This window comes from Panthera tigris, chromosome F3 (genome assembly GCF_018350195.1).
Source record: "Panthera tigris isolate Pti1 chromosome F3, P.tigris_Pti1_mat1.1, whole genome shotgun sequence".
Lineage (NCBI taxonomy): Eukaryota > Metazoa > Chordata > Mammalia > Carnivora > Felidae > Panthera > Panthera tigris.
Genome location: NC_056678.1, coordinates 64,062,684 through 64,076,548, shown reverse-complemented (window position 1 = coordinate 64,076,548; position 13,865 = coordinate 64,062,684). Strand labels below are relative to the sequence as shown.

The 13,865-nt window shown below is 42.5% G+C and overlaps 1 protein-coding gene and 1 long non-coding RNA gene across 3 annotated transcripts; one reads left to right on the top strand and one right to left on the bottom strand.

Annotated features, from left to right (window-relative positions):
* Positions 1-4,054: 4,054 nt before the first annotated feature.
* On the bottom strand, positions 4,055-10,096 carry LOC122235788. The gene is made up of 2 exons (XR_006213829.1): positions 10,021-10,096; positions 4,055-4,812 (listed from the first exon to the last, which is right to left on the bottom strand). It is a non-coding gene; the product is annotated as an uncharacterized LOC122235788 (long non-coding RNA).
* Positions 10,097-10,139: 43 nt separating this feature from the next.
* Positions 10,140-13,862, top strand: UFC1 (ubiquitin-fold modifier conjugating enzyme 1). Of its 2 annotated transcripts, none has more exons than XM_007093008.3 (6): positions 10,140-10,366; positions 12,147-12,214; positions 12,454-12,517; positions 12,813-12,889; positions 13,131-13,221; positions 13,425-13,862. In XM_007093008.3, exons 1-6 carry the CDS (start codon positions 10,244-10,246, stop codon positions 13,503-13,505), a joined length of 504 nt encoding a protein of 167 aa, XP_007093070.1. In that variant the 5' UTR covers positions 10,140-10,243; the 3' UTR covers positions 13,506-13,862. The 2 variants fall into 2 exon arrangements, with proteins under 2 accessions (XP_007093070.1, XP_042831764.1); XM_042975830.1 differs by lacking the exon at positions 10,140-10,366 and adding an exon at positions 10,568-11,022.
* Positions 13,863-13,865: the final 3 nt, after the last annotated feature.

Below are 13,865 nucleotides of genomic sequence, written 5' to 3'. Positions count from 1 at the left end.
CTAAGAATCAATCATCTGTTTTTCAGTTTCCAGAATTCACCATCGAGAATTGCACCCTTTGAAAATGTGGACATTTGCTGTATTGTGAGTTCTTCAGATTATGTAAAGGGGACAAAATTTCACTTACATAATACTTCTGATTTCTAGAATACCATGTGTCCAGGGGCTGAACTCATTTAAAATGCTAAGGATCCTGTCATTTAAAATGCCAAGGATCCTAAAATACTGTTTTAGTTGATCATTAATGAACTTATAACTAACATAAAGAATTTTCCTCACTCCTCATTTTACATCATTTCTTCATGTTCCAAGCTTTAGCTATTTATATACGTTTCCATACCGTTAAAATAATAATATAATTAGCATTATTACAGAAGATATCTTATTTACCTAGATCACTCATGCGAATCAACTTTAAAATTACAGCAAATAATAGTAGAATTTAGTAAAGTGGGAGGAAAGCAACATGTAAAAATAAATATCCTTTATATATATAAACACTAAGTTAAAGATGTAATTAAAGAAAAGACTCCATAGCAACAAAACAGATAAAATGCCTAGGAATAACCTTAACAAGAATGTGCAAGATCTGTATGAATTTTAAAATGCTACCCACATAAAAGAAAACTTGAACAAATGGAAAGTAACATCATGTTCTTGGATAGAGAGAATATATAATGATGTCACTTTTCCAAAGTTGTCTATAAATTTAATATGATCCGTAGAAAAATATTGGCAGGAGTTTTTAAAATTAAACAGGCTTATTTTAAGTTTACATGGAGAAATAAAAGAGGATTGAAAGGAAAATCCTGGAAAAGTAACAAAGAGAAGCTGGCCCAGCCAGATTGAAAAATGTATTATAGGGGCTCCTGGCCAGCTCAGTCCATATAGCATGTGATTCTTGATCTCGGGGTTGTAAGTGTGAGCCCCACACTGGACGTAGAGATTACTTTAAAATAAAAATCTAGGGGCCCCTGGGGGGGCTCAGTGGGTTAAGTGTCTGACTTCAGCTCAGGTCATGATCTCACAGTTCATGGGTTCAAGCCTCACGTCAGGATCTCCGCTGTCAGCCCAGAGCCTGCTTTGGATCCTCTGTCTCCCTCTCTCTCTCTGCCCTTCCCCCTTTAACACTCTCTCAAAATAAATAAATAAACATTAAAAAATAATACAATTAAAATCTTTAAAAAAAAGAAGAAAATATTATGAAGCGACACTAATTAAAGCTGTGGGTGATGTCCTGTGTGTGAACAACTCTATGCAACAGAATAGAAATGAAAAGAGACCCAAATACATGTCGAAATTTTGTATTGATAAAGGTTTGCATTAGTGAATTCATTAATTACTTTTTAAAATGTTTATTTATTTTGAGAGAGGCAGAGACAGAGAGCGAGCGGGGTAGGGGCAGAGAGAGAGGGAGACAGAGAATCCCAAGCAGGCTCTGCAGCTGTCAGCACAGAGCCTGATGCGGGGCTCGAGCTCGTGAACCAGGACATCATGACCTGAGCCGAAATCAAGAGTTGGACGCTTCACCAACTGAGACATCCAGGCGCCCCAAGAATATGCATTATTTAATGAGTGGTGTTGGTGCAACTGAATCAACACCCAGGGGGAAAATGTTGGGTCCATACCGCATACCCTTCATCCAAATCAATCCCGTGTAGATGAATATCCAATCATAATTAATGTAAAATACTAGAAGCTATCTAAACTTAAGGGCACAACAATGCTGAATGTAAAAGAACGGAAAAAGGCATACCACGCAAACATAAACCAAAAAGAAAATTATGTAAAGTAGATATAGTAGACTTCAAGGCAAAAAGCATTACTAGAAATAAAGAAGGGCACTTCATATCAATCACTGCAACTTACCAGGAAGCTGTAAATTTGTATATATTTAACAACAGTCTCAAATTACGTACAGCAACAGAGCTATAAGGAAAAAATAGACGAATTTACAGTCATAAGAGGAGACTGAACACACCTCACTGTAAACAGCAAGGCTAAACTGATAGAGAGTATCTCTTTCAGAATCAGTAGACCCCCCCCCAAAAAAAAAATCAGTAAGGTAGAAAAAAACTTAAATAATATGAGGATCAAATGGAATTCGGCAAGCACGTATAGTCCACTATACCTAACGACTGCAAACTACAAATTATTTTCAAGCACACTGGAACATTTTATTACTGTTATTTTTAATGTCTATTTGGGGGAGAGAGAGAGAGAGAGAGCATAAGCAGGGGCGGGGCAGAGAGAGAACAGGGGACAGAGGAGCAGAAGCAGGCTCCGTGCTGACAACGGTGAGCCCGATGCCGGGCTTGAACTCAACAGCTGTGAGATCATGACCTGAGCCGAAGTCACACATGAGATCGTGATGTGAGCTGAAGTCAGATGCTCAACTGACTGAGCCACCCAGGTGCCCTGCAGTTGGAACATTTAAAAGAACGACAGTATTGTGCGGTAGAACAAATTTCAATGGATTGAACGTATACAAAGCATGTTTCTTGCTATCATTGCAGGTAAGCTAGAAATCTGTGACAAGGTAACTACAAATTCTGCTTTACAAATTAGGAAATAGCCTCGGTTAAGCATCCGACTTTTCATCTCAGCTCGGGTGTTGATCTCACGGTTCTTGGCATTGAGCTCCATCGGGCTGTTCGCTGACGGCCCGGAGCCTGCTTGGGATTCTCTCTCCCTCTCTCTCTGCCCCTCCCCTGCACTCTCTGTCTGTCTCTGTCTCAAAATAAATAAATGAACAAAAATAAAATCTTGGGAAAAAACACCCAATTATAATTGGAGTTAGAGGAGAATTTGAACTGAATGATAATAAAAATAGTACATGCCAAAATTTACAGGATGGGGCTGAAGCTATGCTTTACCAAGGAAATGTATACTCAATGCATATATTAGGAAAAAAGAAAAGCTGACGATGGGTGAGCCTCGTGTTATCTCAAAAACCTAGAAGTAAATTAAACCCAAAGAAAGTAGAAGAAAGAAAGTGTGCGTGCAGAATGTCGGGAAGGACATATACTCAAAATAATAGAAGTTTTTAATCTCCTGGGGTAGGATTTTGAATTGATTTCACTTTTCTATATTGTTTAAATAAGCTACAACAAACAAAGCCATTTTCACGTTAGGAAAGAGAGTAGTAGAGGAAAACACAGGATAATCTTTTTGTTGTTTTTTAAGTAAGCTCTACACCCAGCGTGGGGTTGAACTCACGACCCTGAGATCAAGACTTGCGCGCTCTGTAGACTGAGCCAGCCGGGTGCCCTGGTTTTTTGTTTTTTGTGGGGTTTTTTGCATACATATATTTTTTTAATTTAATTTTTTATTTTTTAAAATTTACATCCAAATTAGTTAGCGTATAGTGCAACAATGATTTCAGGAGTAGATTCCTTAGTGCCGCTTCCCCATTTAGCCCATCCCCCCTCCCCCAACCCCTCCCGTAACCCTCAGTTTGTTCTCCATATTTATGAGTCTCTTCTGTTTTGTCCCCCTCCCTGTTTTTAGATTATTTTTGTTTCCCTTCCCTTATGTTCGTCTGTTGTGTCTCTTAAAGTCCTCATATGAGTGAAGTCATAGGATATTTGTCTTTCTCTGACTAATTTCGCTTAGCATAATACCCTCCAGTTCCATCCACATAGTTGCAAATGGCAAGATTTTGTTCTTTTTGACGGCCGAGTAATACTCCATTGTATAGATATACCACATCTCCTTTATCCATTCATCCATCGATGGACATTTGGGTTCTTTCCATCCTTTGGCTATTGTCAATAGTGCTGCTATAAACATGGGGGTGCATGTGTCCCTTTGAAACAGCACACCTGTATCCTTGGATAAATACCTAGTAGTGCAATGGCTGGGTCGTAGGTTAGTTCTATTTGGTTTTTTGAGGAACCTCCATACTGTTTTCCAGAGTGGCTACACCAGCTTGCATTCCCACCCTGGGTGTTGTTTTTATAAAATAATCTAGACTGTTGTAGCGACATACCAGAAGCCATGTAAGCAAAAAGACTGGTACGCTCCACCTCGTGCATGAACATTTTCTAAATGGTTAAAAATGCTGTTAAGAACAGCAAAGACTGACAGTAAACTGGGAAAATTATTTATAACTCATCACAAATGTCTAATTGCTTTCATACAAAAAAGGAAAGAAAGAAAACAATAAGCCTTCACATAAATCACTACGAAAAAAATGAATGGTCATTTAAAAGAGGCAAAGGCTATAAGGATTCACAGAAAACGAGAAAGGAAATACAAATGAACGCTAAGCTTATCAGAAGACATTTAGCTAAGGGCGCCTGGCTGGCTCAGTTGACAGAGCATGTGACCCTTGATCTCAAGATCCTGAGTTCAAGCCCCACATTGGACACAGAGCTTACTTAAAAAAAAAGAAAAAAAAAATCAGCCTCACTCTTCATAAAAGAGGTAGATGGACATTAAAATTGTTCTGAGATTCCATTTCAATCACGGAATTAGCAAAAACAGCTCTTTTGTTAACCATGACCTGTTTGGGGGAGGGGGGCGGGGGGAGACCTTGTTGTTTCATTTATTGCTAACGGTACTACAAATTGCTTTACTCTTTCTGGACGGTAATTTGGCAATATTTAGCAACACTTAAAATGCACACATCTTTGGAGACAGCAGTTCCATATATGAGTATTTATTGCACATGTACAAAATGGTGGATAGACCAGGCTATTTACTGCAGCACTGTTTGCGACAGCAAAAAAACTGAACACAATCTAAATATCTCTCCATGAGGGTCTGGTTGGAGAAGTTATGGCAAATCCCTACATTGGGAGGTACTTCCTAAAGAAGAAGAGGGGGAGAGAGAAGGAAAAGAAAAATGAGAAAATGAGAAAAATAGTTGTATATGCATTATATTAATAATAATTGTATATTATGATATATTACTATATTATATATTATTATAATATTATAATATATAATAATAATATATATATAACTAGCTGGAGGAGAGGGCCCCTAGAGAAGGGACCTAAGCTGCCAAGGAATGAGGTAAGAGGGAGACTTAACGTTTGACTCTACATCCTTTTGCACCTTTTGAATTCTGAGCAGGTGCATGGATTAGCTATTCAAAAGAAAATATTTTTGAACTCCAGGTATATAAAATTTTGTGTTCTGATGTTTGTCTCATAACTATTTTCATATAGCATATCGCATAGAATTAATTAATGGTTCCTACGAGCATTCTCCCCCTTCCATGATAAATAATGATCTTTCCTCATGGCTTCCTGCCTTACCTGTGCTCTCGGTCTGCCTAGAACGCCTTACCTCCCCTGCTCTCTCCTCGCCTGCACGTCCAGGGGATTCATCCTAAGAGTTGGGGTTCAAAGGCCATCAGCCTTACCCTGTTCTCTCAGGCATTGTCGCTCAGACAGTACTTCGTACACCTGGGGAATTTTTTTTTGATGGTAATTGTCTGCGTATTAGTTCCTCCTCCCCAATGAAAAGAGGTCTTTTCATCTCTGTTAACCAAATCCTCTGGCACCCCCAGATCTTCCCAGCTGGTAGGTAGAAGGGAAGTCACATTAACAGTGAAACTCAGAGTCCACAGTTCCCAAGTTCCTATGAGCACCTCAGGGGGGCCCACGCGCACGTCAGCCCATTCCAGGGAAGAGGTTGGTTGTCACATACGTGTTCCTGCAGTTCTGCCGTGCTTGCATGTGCAAGTGGGGGTAGGGGCAGAGAGAGAGAGAGAGAGAGAGAGAAGAGAGAGAGAACTCCAAGCAGGCTCTGCACTGTCAGCCCAAAGCCTAACTCGGGGCTCGATCTTACAAATCGTGAGATCATGACCTGAGCTGAAATTAAGAGTAGGACTGACTGAGCCACCCAGGCACCCCAGGGCTTTCTTTCATGGAGGCTGACTGTGCCTCACTTTCTTCAAATGTAAATGAGGACAATGAGAGTACCTGCCTTGAGGTTGTGGCCAGATGTAAGGGAGTTGATTTTGCAAAATGCTTAGGACACTGCCTAGCACACAGTAAGCACTATATAAACGTTAGTTGTTATGGTTCTCTTTACCAAGTGCTTCTAAGTGCGGACCCGATTTTTCCCAGGGCATAACGGAGACAATGTTATAATTTATGATAATTCTTTGCTAGGCAATAACAGAAAAATCTCCAAAATTGGCTGCCCATCTGCACGTATCCTCTGTAGGGTGGCTCCCTCCCTCTAATAGAGCCAGCAATCCCTTCACCATTTTGAGGTGTCTTCCAGCATATTGGAGTCTGGACCAACCCCATAAAGACCAGAGCAGGGAAAACTTTCAATTTCTTCTCTAATCTGTGGTCTATTTCTCCTTCCGTCCAGGAGCTACCTTTTCCTACGATGGCTGACAATGGGACTTTCAACTACTTTCAGGGCCTCCCCTATATACCCAACTGTACTATCCCATCAAAAGAAAGGTCTCGCATCAGTGAATTTTCTAGACTTGAATTATCCAATCAATCCTGATCAATCCTTTTTTATAGCTGTTTTAGGGTCATTTCCGTGAGGACAAGGACTCTGCCTGCCTTGTACATGACTGTATTCCCAGTGCCTGGAGGTAATAGGGACTCCATAAACATTTGCTCATGAATGAGTTCTTCCTTTGAAAAAAGAAGCTCAGGCCTGCATACTCTTCTCTCAGTTTTCTAGGTCCTAGCTTCTCATCACTTATCAGAATTACACAAAGCAAGAATGAGCTTAAGTCCATAATTTAAAAATAAATATTTCACAAAAGTAAATATACCCTACAGAGTTGCAACTATGCCTCCCATAGGGATGGCTCTTTGTACTTTCATACACGTTATGAACTCTGCTTTTTACTAAATGGTCTAATAAGGTAATTCTCCAACACAATTAAACAAAAATAAGATTCAGATTTTAAAAGACAGGTTTTTAGTGCTTACCTTACCCACTAAGATTTTCATTCATTTTATTTATTTTTTAAATATTTATTTATTAAGAAATCTTGGGGCGCCTGGGTGGCTCAGTCGGTTAAGCGGCCGACTTCGGCTCAGGTCATGATCTCATAGTCAGTGAGTTCGAGCCCCGCGTCGGGCTCTGTGCTGACGGCTCAGAGCCTGGAGCCTGTTTCAGTCTGTGATTCCCTGTCTCTCTGCCCCTCCCCCGTTCATGCTCTGTCTCTCCCTGTCTCAAAAATAAATACAATGTTAAAAAAAAAATTTTTTTTTTAAAAAGAAATCTCTACACCCAACATGGGACTCAAACTTATAACCCCAAGATCAAGAGTCACATGCTCTTCTGACTTAGCCAGCCAGATGTCCCAGATTTTCATTTATTTTTAAAAATACTGACTGAGCACCTACTTTGTGATAGGCACTACAGTACATTATTACATTTTAGAAATACAGCAATGAACCAGATAGACACACAGTCCCTACCTTGAACTTCCAGTCTTTTAAGACAATTAAACAATTAACAAAGTGTGATGAGTCCTTAACATAGGGGAAGTATTCTAAGGACTAGTGGTCTGGCTGCAGTTGAGAGAGGGCAGGTCTGCATTGATCGTTTTTGTATTTTGAGATTCCAACTTAAGATTTTGTTTGTAAATTTGGCTCTGCTACTACAGAAGGTTTGAAAATTACTGCTATAGGGGCGCCTGGGTGGCGCAGTCGGTTAAGCGTCCGACTTCAGCTCAGGTCACAATCTCGCGGTCCATGAGTTTGAGCCCCGCATCAGGCTCTGGGCTGATGGCTCAGAGCCTGGAGCCTGCTTCCGATTCTGTGTCTCCCTCTCTCTCTGCCCCTCCCCCGTTCATGCTCTGTCTCTCTCTGTCTCAAAAATAAATAAAAAACGTTAAACAAAAAATTTTAAAAAAAAGAAAAAAAAGAAAATTACTGCTATATATTTAATCTGAATTTCATCCTGAAAGCCTATTATGTGAGTGAATGAATGAAGGAATGAATGAATAAAGAGACATTGCATTTATAGTTACAACCCTATAAGCATTACTATCCTCCTTTTAAAACATTTTTTCTTCAGGGGCACCTGGGTGGCTCAGTTGGTTAAGCATCTGACTGTGGCTCAAGTCATGATCTCACAGTTCATGAGTTTGAGCCCCTTGTCGGGCTCTGCTTCAAATTCTGTGTCTCTCTCTCTGCCCCTCCCCTGCTTGTGTGTGTTTCTCTCTCTCTCTCTCTCTCTCTCTCTCTCTCTCTCTTTCTCTCTCAAAAATAAATAAATAAACACTTAATAAAACATAGCAACAGAACTGTAAAAACAACAACAACCAATAAAACTTTTTTTTTTCAGTTTATTTGTTTGAGAGACTGAGAATGGGGCAGAGAGAGGAAAGAGAGAATCCCAAGCAGGCTCCTCTCAGCAGGAGCTGGGATGCAGGGCTCAATCTCACAAACTGCAAGGTTGTGACCTGAGCTGAAATCAAGAGTTGCAGGCTTAACTGAGCCATCCAGGCACCCCACTATCCTCCTTTTGCACGTGAGAAAATACTGTTCGCACAATTACTCTCCAAAATCTTTTCCCCCCAACTGTATTGAGGAGTAACTAACAAATATTTTTGTATATATTTAAAGTGACGATTTGGTATACATGCATGTATATCTATCATAAACATGTACACATGATGATTATAAATACATATACGTTGTGGAATGATTACCAAGATCAAGATAATGAACACATGCTTCACATAGTTGACTCACATAGTTAATTCTTTGTGTGTGTGTGTATGTGTGTATAGTGGGAATGCTTAGGATCTACTCTCAACAACTTTCAAATAAATATACAACACCATATCATCAACTATAGTTATCATGCTGTACATTAGATCCTTGGAATTTATTCTTTTTCTTAGAAAGTTTGCACCATTTAACCTACATTTCCCCATCGACCCCTCACCCCATCACCAAAGTCATATGACAATTAAATTGCAAAGCCTCATTCCTAATCTCTGTAATCTGTACCACTCCACAGTGCCTACACCCAAAAGGGAATAGATCTTTACTTCCCAGAGAAGAGAGGCTGCTAGTAAGGTATTGCAAGGCTTTGCCTTAGCTTTATCCAATACGTAATTTTTTTTTTTTAAGAAAGAAATATATGGCATGCTAATAAAAGACAAAAACCGCATTATCATCCTAATGAACACATACAAAAAAAGCAGTTGGAAAAAATCCAACATCCATTCATGATAAAAAACCCTCAACACCACAATAAAAAGGGAACTTTCTTAACCTGATAAAGGGCCATCTATGAAGAGCTTACAGCTAACATCATAATGAAAAAAGCCAATGCTTTTCCTCCTAAAATCACAACAAGACAGGGATGTATGCCCTCAAAACTTTTATTCAACATTGTACTGGAAGTTACAGCCATTAGAAATGAAGATATAGCATGCTTATAATTAAGATATAGCTTTGTAAATGGACGATAGAATTTGACGAATCTGATTCAAAGTTACTGCCACAGGCTGATTAAGGGAGTAAACATGATATGTAAATTAAAGCCAAAATTGTGTGTGGGTTGAAAAGCCAACAGGAAGATACAAAATTCTGCAAAAGTATGACCACATACCTACTGTGTGCCATGCACCAGAATCCTTCCTGGGTGATTTAAATCCAGATTAAAAAATGTCTAGGCTAGACTAAGGCAAGTTTTCCTGCGATCTTTAAACTGCTTGGGAACTTATTAAGAATTCTCTAATTCGATTGTGTTAATTCTTCAGGACCGAGGGTGTGTATACTTTGATTCCCCATGGTTTCCAATCATTATCACGAGATCAATATCCTTCTGTTGGATGCCTGCTTTGCCCCTGCTACCTGAACCGAACTACATGGAAGCTAAGGAAGCTTATCCAAACACGTGAACAGCGCGCTTCAGGAAGACAGTGCCCCGCACAGTGCCTACACCAGCCTCAAATTCTAACAACTCTCCCAAGTTTGGGAAGGCGGCCGAGTTTTCTGAAACTCCTTCTCTGAGCATGAGCGGAAGTCACCCTTTGAGCAATCTGCGGGTTTTTTAGATAATAGGTACCATATTAAGAAGCAATCCGTTACGTTCTCTTTTTTCCGTTGCACCCACAAGCAAGTGACCAGGTGACGAATTTGTCTTCGTTACAAGAAAATAAAGACCGCACTCAAAGAAGCCCGAAGGCAGCCCAACAAACAGCCCATCTTCCCACAGTAAAGATGGCGGCCCCCTGAGTGTAAACTGCAGGCAGTACCACTTCCGCGTTTCTCTGGCGCCCTCGTCCAAGATGGCGGACGAGGCTACCCGGCGTGTGGTGTCTGAGATCCCGGTGCTGAAGACTAACGCCGGACCTCGAGATCGTGAGTTGTGGGTGCAGCGACTCAAAGAGGAATATCAGTCTCTTATCCGGGTTAGTTGTGCTTCTGCGGCCGGCCGCGTCGCCGAAGGGTTGCGGGTAATCGGGTGTCCTTGGGAATACGCTCCGTGTGGAAGCCGCTTCCGGTTATAAAGTTGAAGTCCCAAATTCAGAGAAACTGGACGATTGTGGGGCTGGGGGGCTTAGGAGGGTATGGGAGGGGGCAAAGGAAACTCAGTTTGGGAGCCCAGGCGGGGCCAAAGCAGCAGTTGTTTTAGGGATACGCCTCCCCGGAAGGTGACGTGTCCCTCTGGCTCCAGGTGTTTGCTGTCCTGGATGGAGGGGAGGCGGTCAAAAGGGATTCCTGGGGCTCCAAGTCCCTGGCTCGTCGCTCTGCTCCTTCCTTCACTCTTCCTGAGGGAGGCACAGGCTAAGGCTGAAAATTCAGGCGTTAGTTGCCAAGAGTTGAGGAGTGAAGCTCACAGTCAGGAATGAGCTATCTTCCCGGCTCATCTCCCTTCGTGGAAAAGGAAGAAAGTTTGTCTTCCTTGCCGTGGCCTCTGTTTCAAAGGGCAGCAGCACTTTATTCGCTAACAACAACAACAACAACAACAACAACAACAACAACAACAAAAAACACCACATTTATTGTACACCTAGCACCTAGGAACGGGATCCAAAGCCGAATAAGCCGGAGCCTGCTGAGATGGGTAGAAACAAATCCTTACAATTCGTTAAGGGGCGGGAGAGGGGGAGGGAAAGATTGCTAGGATGTTTTGAGAGCAGAAGGTGAGATACCTAATCCAGCTTGGGTCTTGTCCGGGAGGGCTTCCTCGAAGAGGCAGTGCTTGAGCTGAGCCTGAAAGGGTAACCATAATCTGATCAACATGAGGCTAAGAGAAAGATGTTGACGGGAAAAGAAACAGCATGAGCAAAAGCATAGAAGCTAGAAAGGGCACGATGCCTATGAAGAAACAGAAATGGAAGCAGTTCAGAGTTGCTAAAGCATCAAGTGTATGGCGGGGAATGGTAGACAAGGCTTGAGGGATCGGCTTGAGCTCTTGAAATTTCTGTTGTAGGCACTGGGATACCCTTTACAGTATTTTAAGCTGAGGGATAGCATGGTCAGATTGGGGTTAGGTCAATCACAATGGCAGTGGAGAGGAAAATGGAATTGAAAGAGATGAGATTGAAGGGAGGAAGCAAATTTAGGAGGCTGTCATTAATCCAGGCGAAAGAAAGGTGATGATCTAAACTGGATAGGTATAGTTAGGATAGAGAGAAGAGGTAGATTTGAAGAACCTTCAAAGGGTAAAATCAGCAGGACATCGTGAAGATCTGGGGAGAGGAGAGGAGAGGGAAGGTCAAGGATGATTCCCAGGGTTTGGCTGGCATGACTGAGTGAATGCGGTCATCGAAATTGGTGCAGTGAAGAAATGGTCTGAAGGACCAGGGGGAAATGCTGAGTTGGAGGTGCCTGTGAAGGGAAAGTAAAAGTTTCAACTTACAGGGGCACCTGGGTGGTTCAGTTGGTTAAGCTTCTGACTCAGGTCACGATCTCATGATTCATGGGATGCAGTCCGAGTCAGGCTCTGCGCTGTTGGCGAGGAGCCTGCTTGGGATTCTCTCTCTCTCTCTCTCTCTCTCTCTCTCTCTCTGCCTTTATCTCTCCTCCTCCCCCACTTGTGTGCATGCTCTCTCAAAATAAATGAGCTTTAAAAAAAAAAAAAAGTTGGGTACACACTAAGAAAGTAACCACACACTTTTCTGTTGAGGGAAGAGGACTGCCCTTGGTCTCAACTCCCTCCTCAAAGACCTCATTCTCTGCTTTTAGTACGTGGAGAACAACAAGAATGCCGACAATGATTGGTTCCGACTGGAGTCCAACAAGGAAGGGACTCGGTAGGCAGACCCTCTTGGTCGTTTGGGGGGGTGGGAATCTTACGTGGCTTGAGCACTTTAATGTCCCAGAGCCCACTGCCAGGCCTTCCCTGCCTCCTGTTAGCTGCCTCCCGCCCACAGTCCAGAGTGCCCCAGTTCCCATCCCATGAGTCTCCCAGGCTGATCACCTAAGCCAAGAAGATGTTATTTGAGCATGAGAAGAATGGGCAGATTGGACTGAGGTTTGGTCTTTGTTACAGGTGGTTTGGAAAATGCTGGTACATCCATGACCTGCTCAAATATGAGTTTGACATTGAGTTTGACGTAAGTCTGATGGAATGGGAAATACGGAAGTTAGTGGAAGGGGAGGGATTAGGTGGCTGTTAACAAGCTAACCTTTCTTGGAGGAACCAGAGAAAACTTTCAAAATGGGAGGGAAACGCTAAGGATTGGAGCAAGCAGAGAGGACAGCTACTCCTCTCCATGTCCAGCATCCCTGCGTCGGCATGCTCCTTGGGGGGTTTGTCGCACATTTCAGTTCAACCAAGAGATACGTGTGATTAGATTAGTTCCTTTCTATCCCGATGCTTGTGTCATTCAGGCCTTATATTTCCTCCAGATTCCTATCACATACCCCACTACTGCTCCAGAAATTGCAGTCCCTGAACTGGATGGAAAAACAGCAAAGATGTACAGGTAGGACTCAAAAGGAGATGGGAAAAGGTCTAAGAGGCCTTAGGGAAGACCTCTGGGAGACAACAATTGTCCTAGCGCCTAGAAGGCCTCCACGCTCCCCTCTACCGCACCTGGGCAAAGTACTCAGCTAACCTTGTGCCTAATTCTGATCACTGGCTATCATCTTGTGCTTCCAAGAGGCTGCTATGCTTTGTGGTAAACCTTGCATGTCAACACCTTCTTCCTCCTGTCCCTCTCATAGGGGTGGCAAAATATGCCTGACTGATCACTTTAAGCCTTTGTGGGCCAGGAACGTGCCCAAGTTTGGACTCGCTCATCTCATGGCTCTGGGGGTAAGTTTGGGATATTTGGCATATTAGGGGAGGGAGAGGAATTAGGCACTGAGCAATGTAAGAAAAGTAACTGAGAGTAAACAGGGAATAACAGTGTTTTCCGTGAGCACGCTCATAAAAATCTGTCTAGGAAGGAGCTTCTGATGGGACAAGAGGCACTGACTCGGTGGTAGTAATCTCACAGGGTCTCCCTTGTGTTGCAGCTGGGTCCATGGCTGGCAGTGGAAATCCCCGATCTGATTCAGAAGGGCGTGATTCAGCATAAAGAGAAATGCAACCAATGAAGGATCAAGCCACTGAGGCAGGACAGAGGGACCTTTGACGGGCTATGTTCTGTTCCTGTTTCTGTGCCTCACTCCTACTCATCCACCTGCTTCCCCCCCAAGCCCCTCCACCCATAAATTGTTACTAAGTAGCCGCATCAGGCGTTGCTGAAAAAAATAACACAATCGCCACTGAATTTCTAAGGCTACACAGGGAGGGGAAGGACGGGGGCTTTGGAAAACCAAGGCAATTCATATCCCTTCCCCAGGTGGAACAATGTGAGATCCAGGAAGGATGGGAAGCAGGCTGGAAAGTGGGTGCATAGTCTTTTTGGTCTCTGGAGATAACTCATCAATAAAAGCTGCTTCCTCTGATGACCC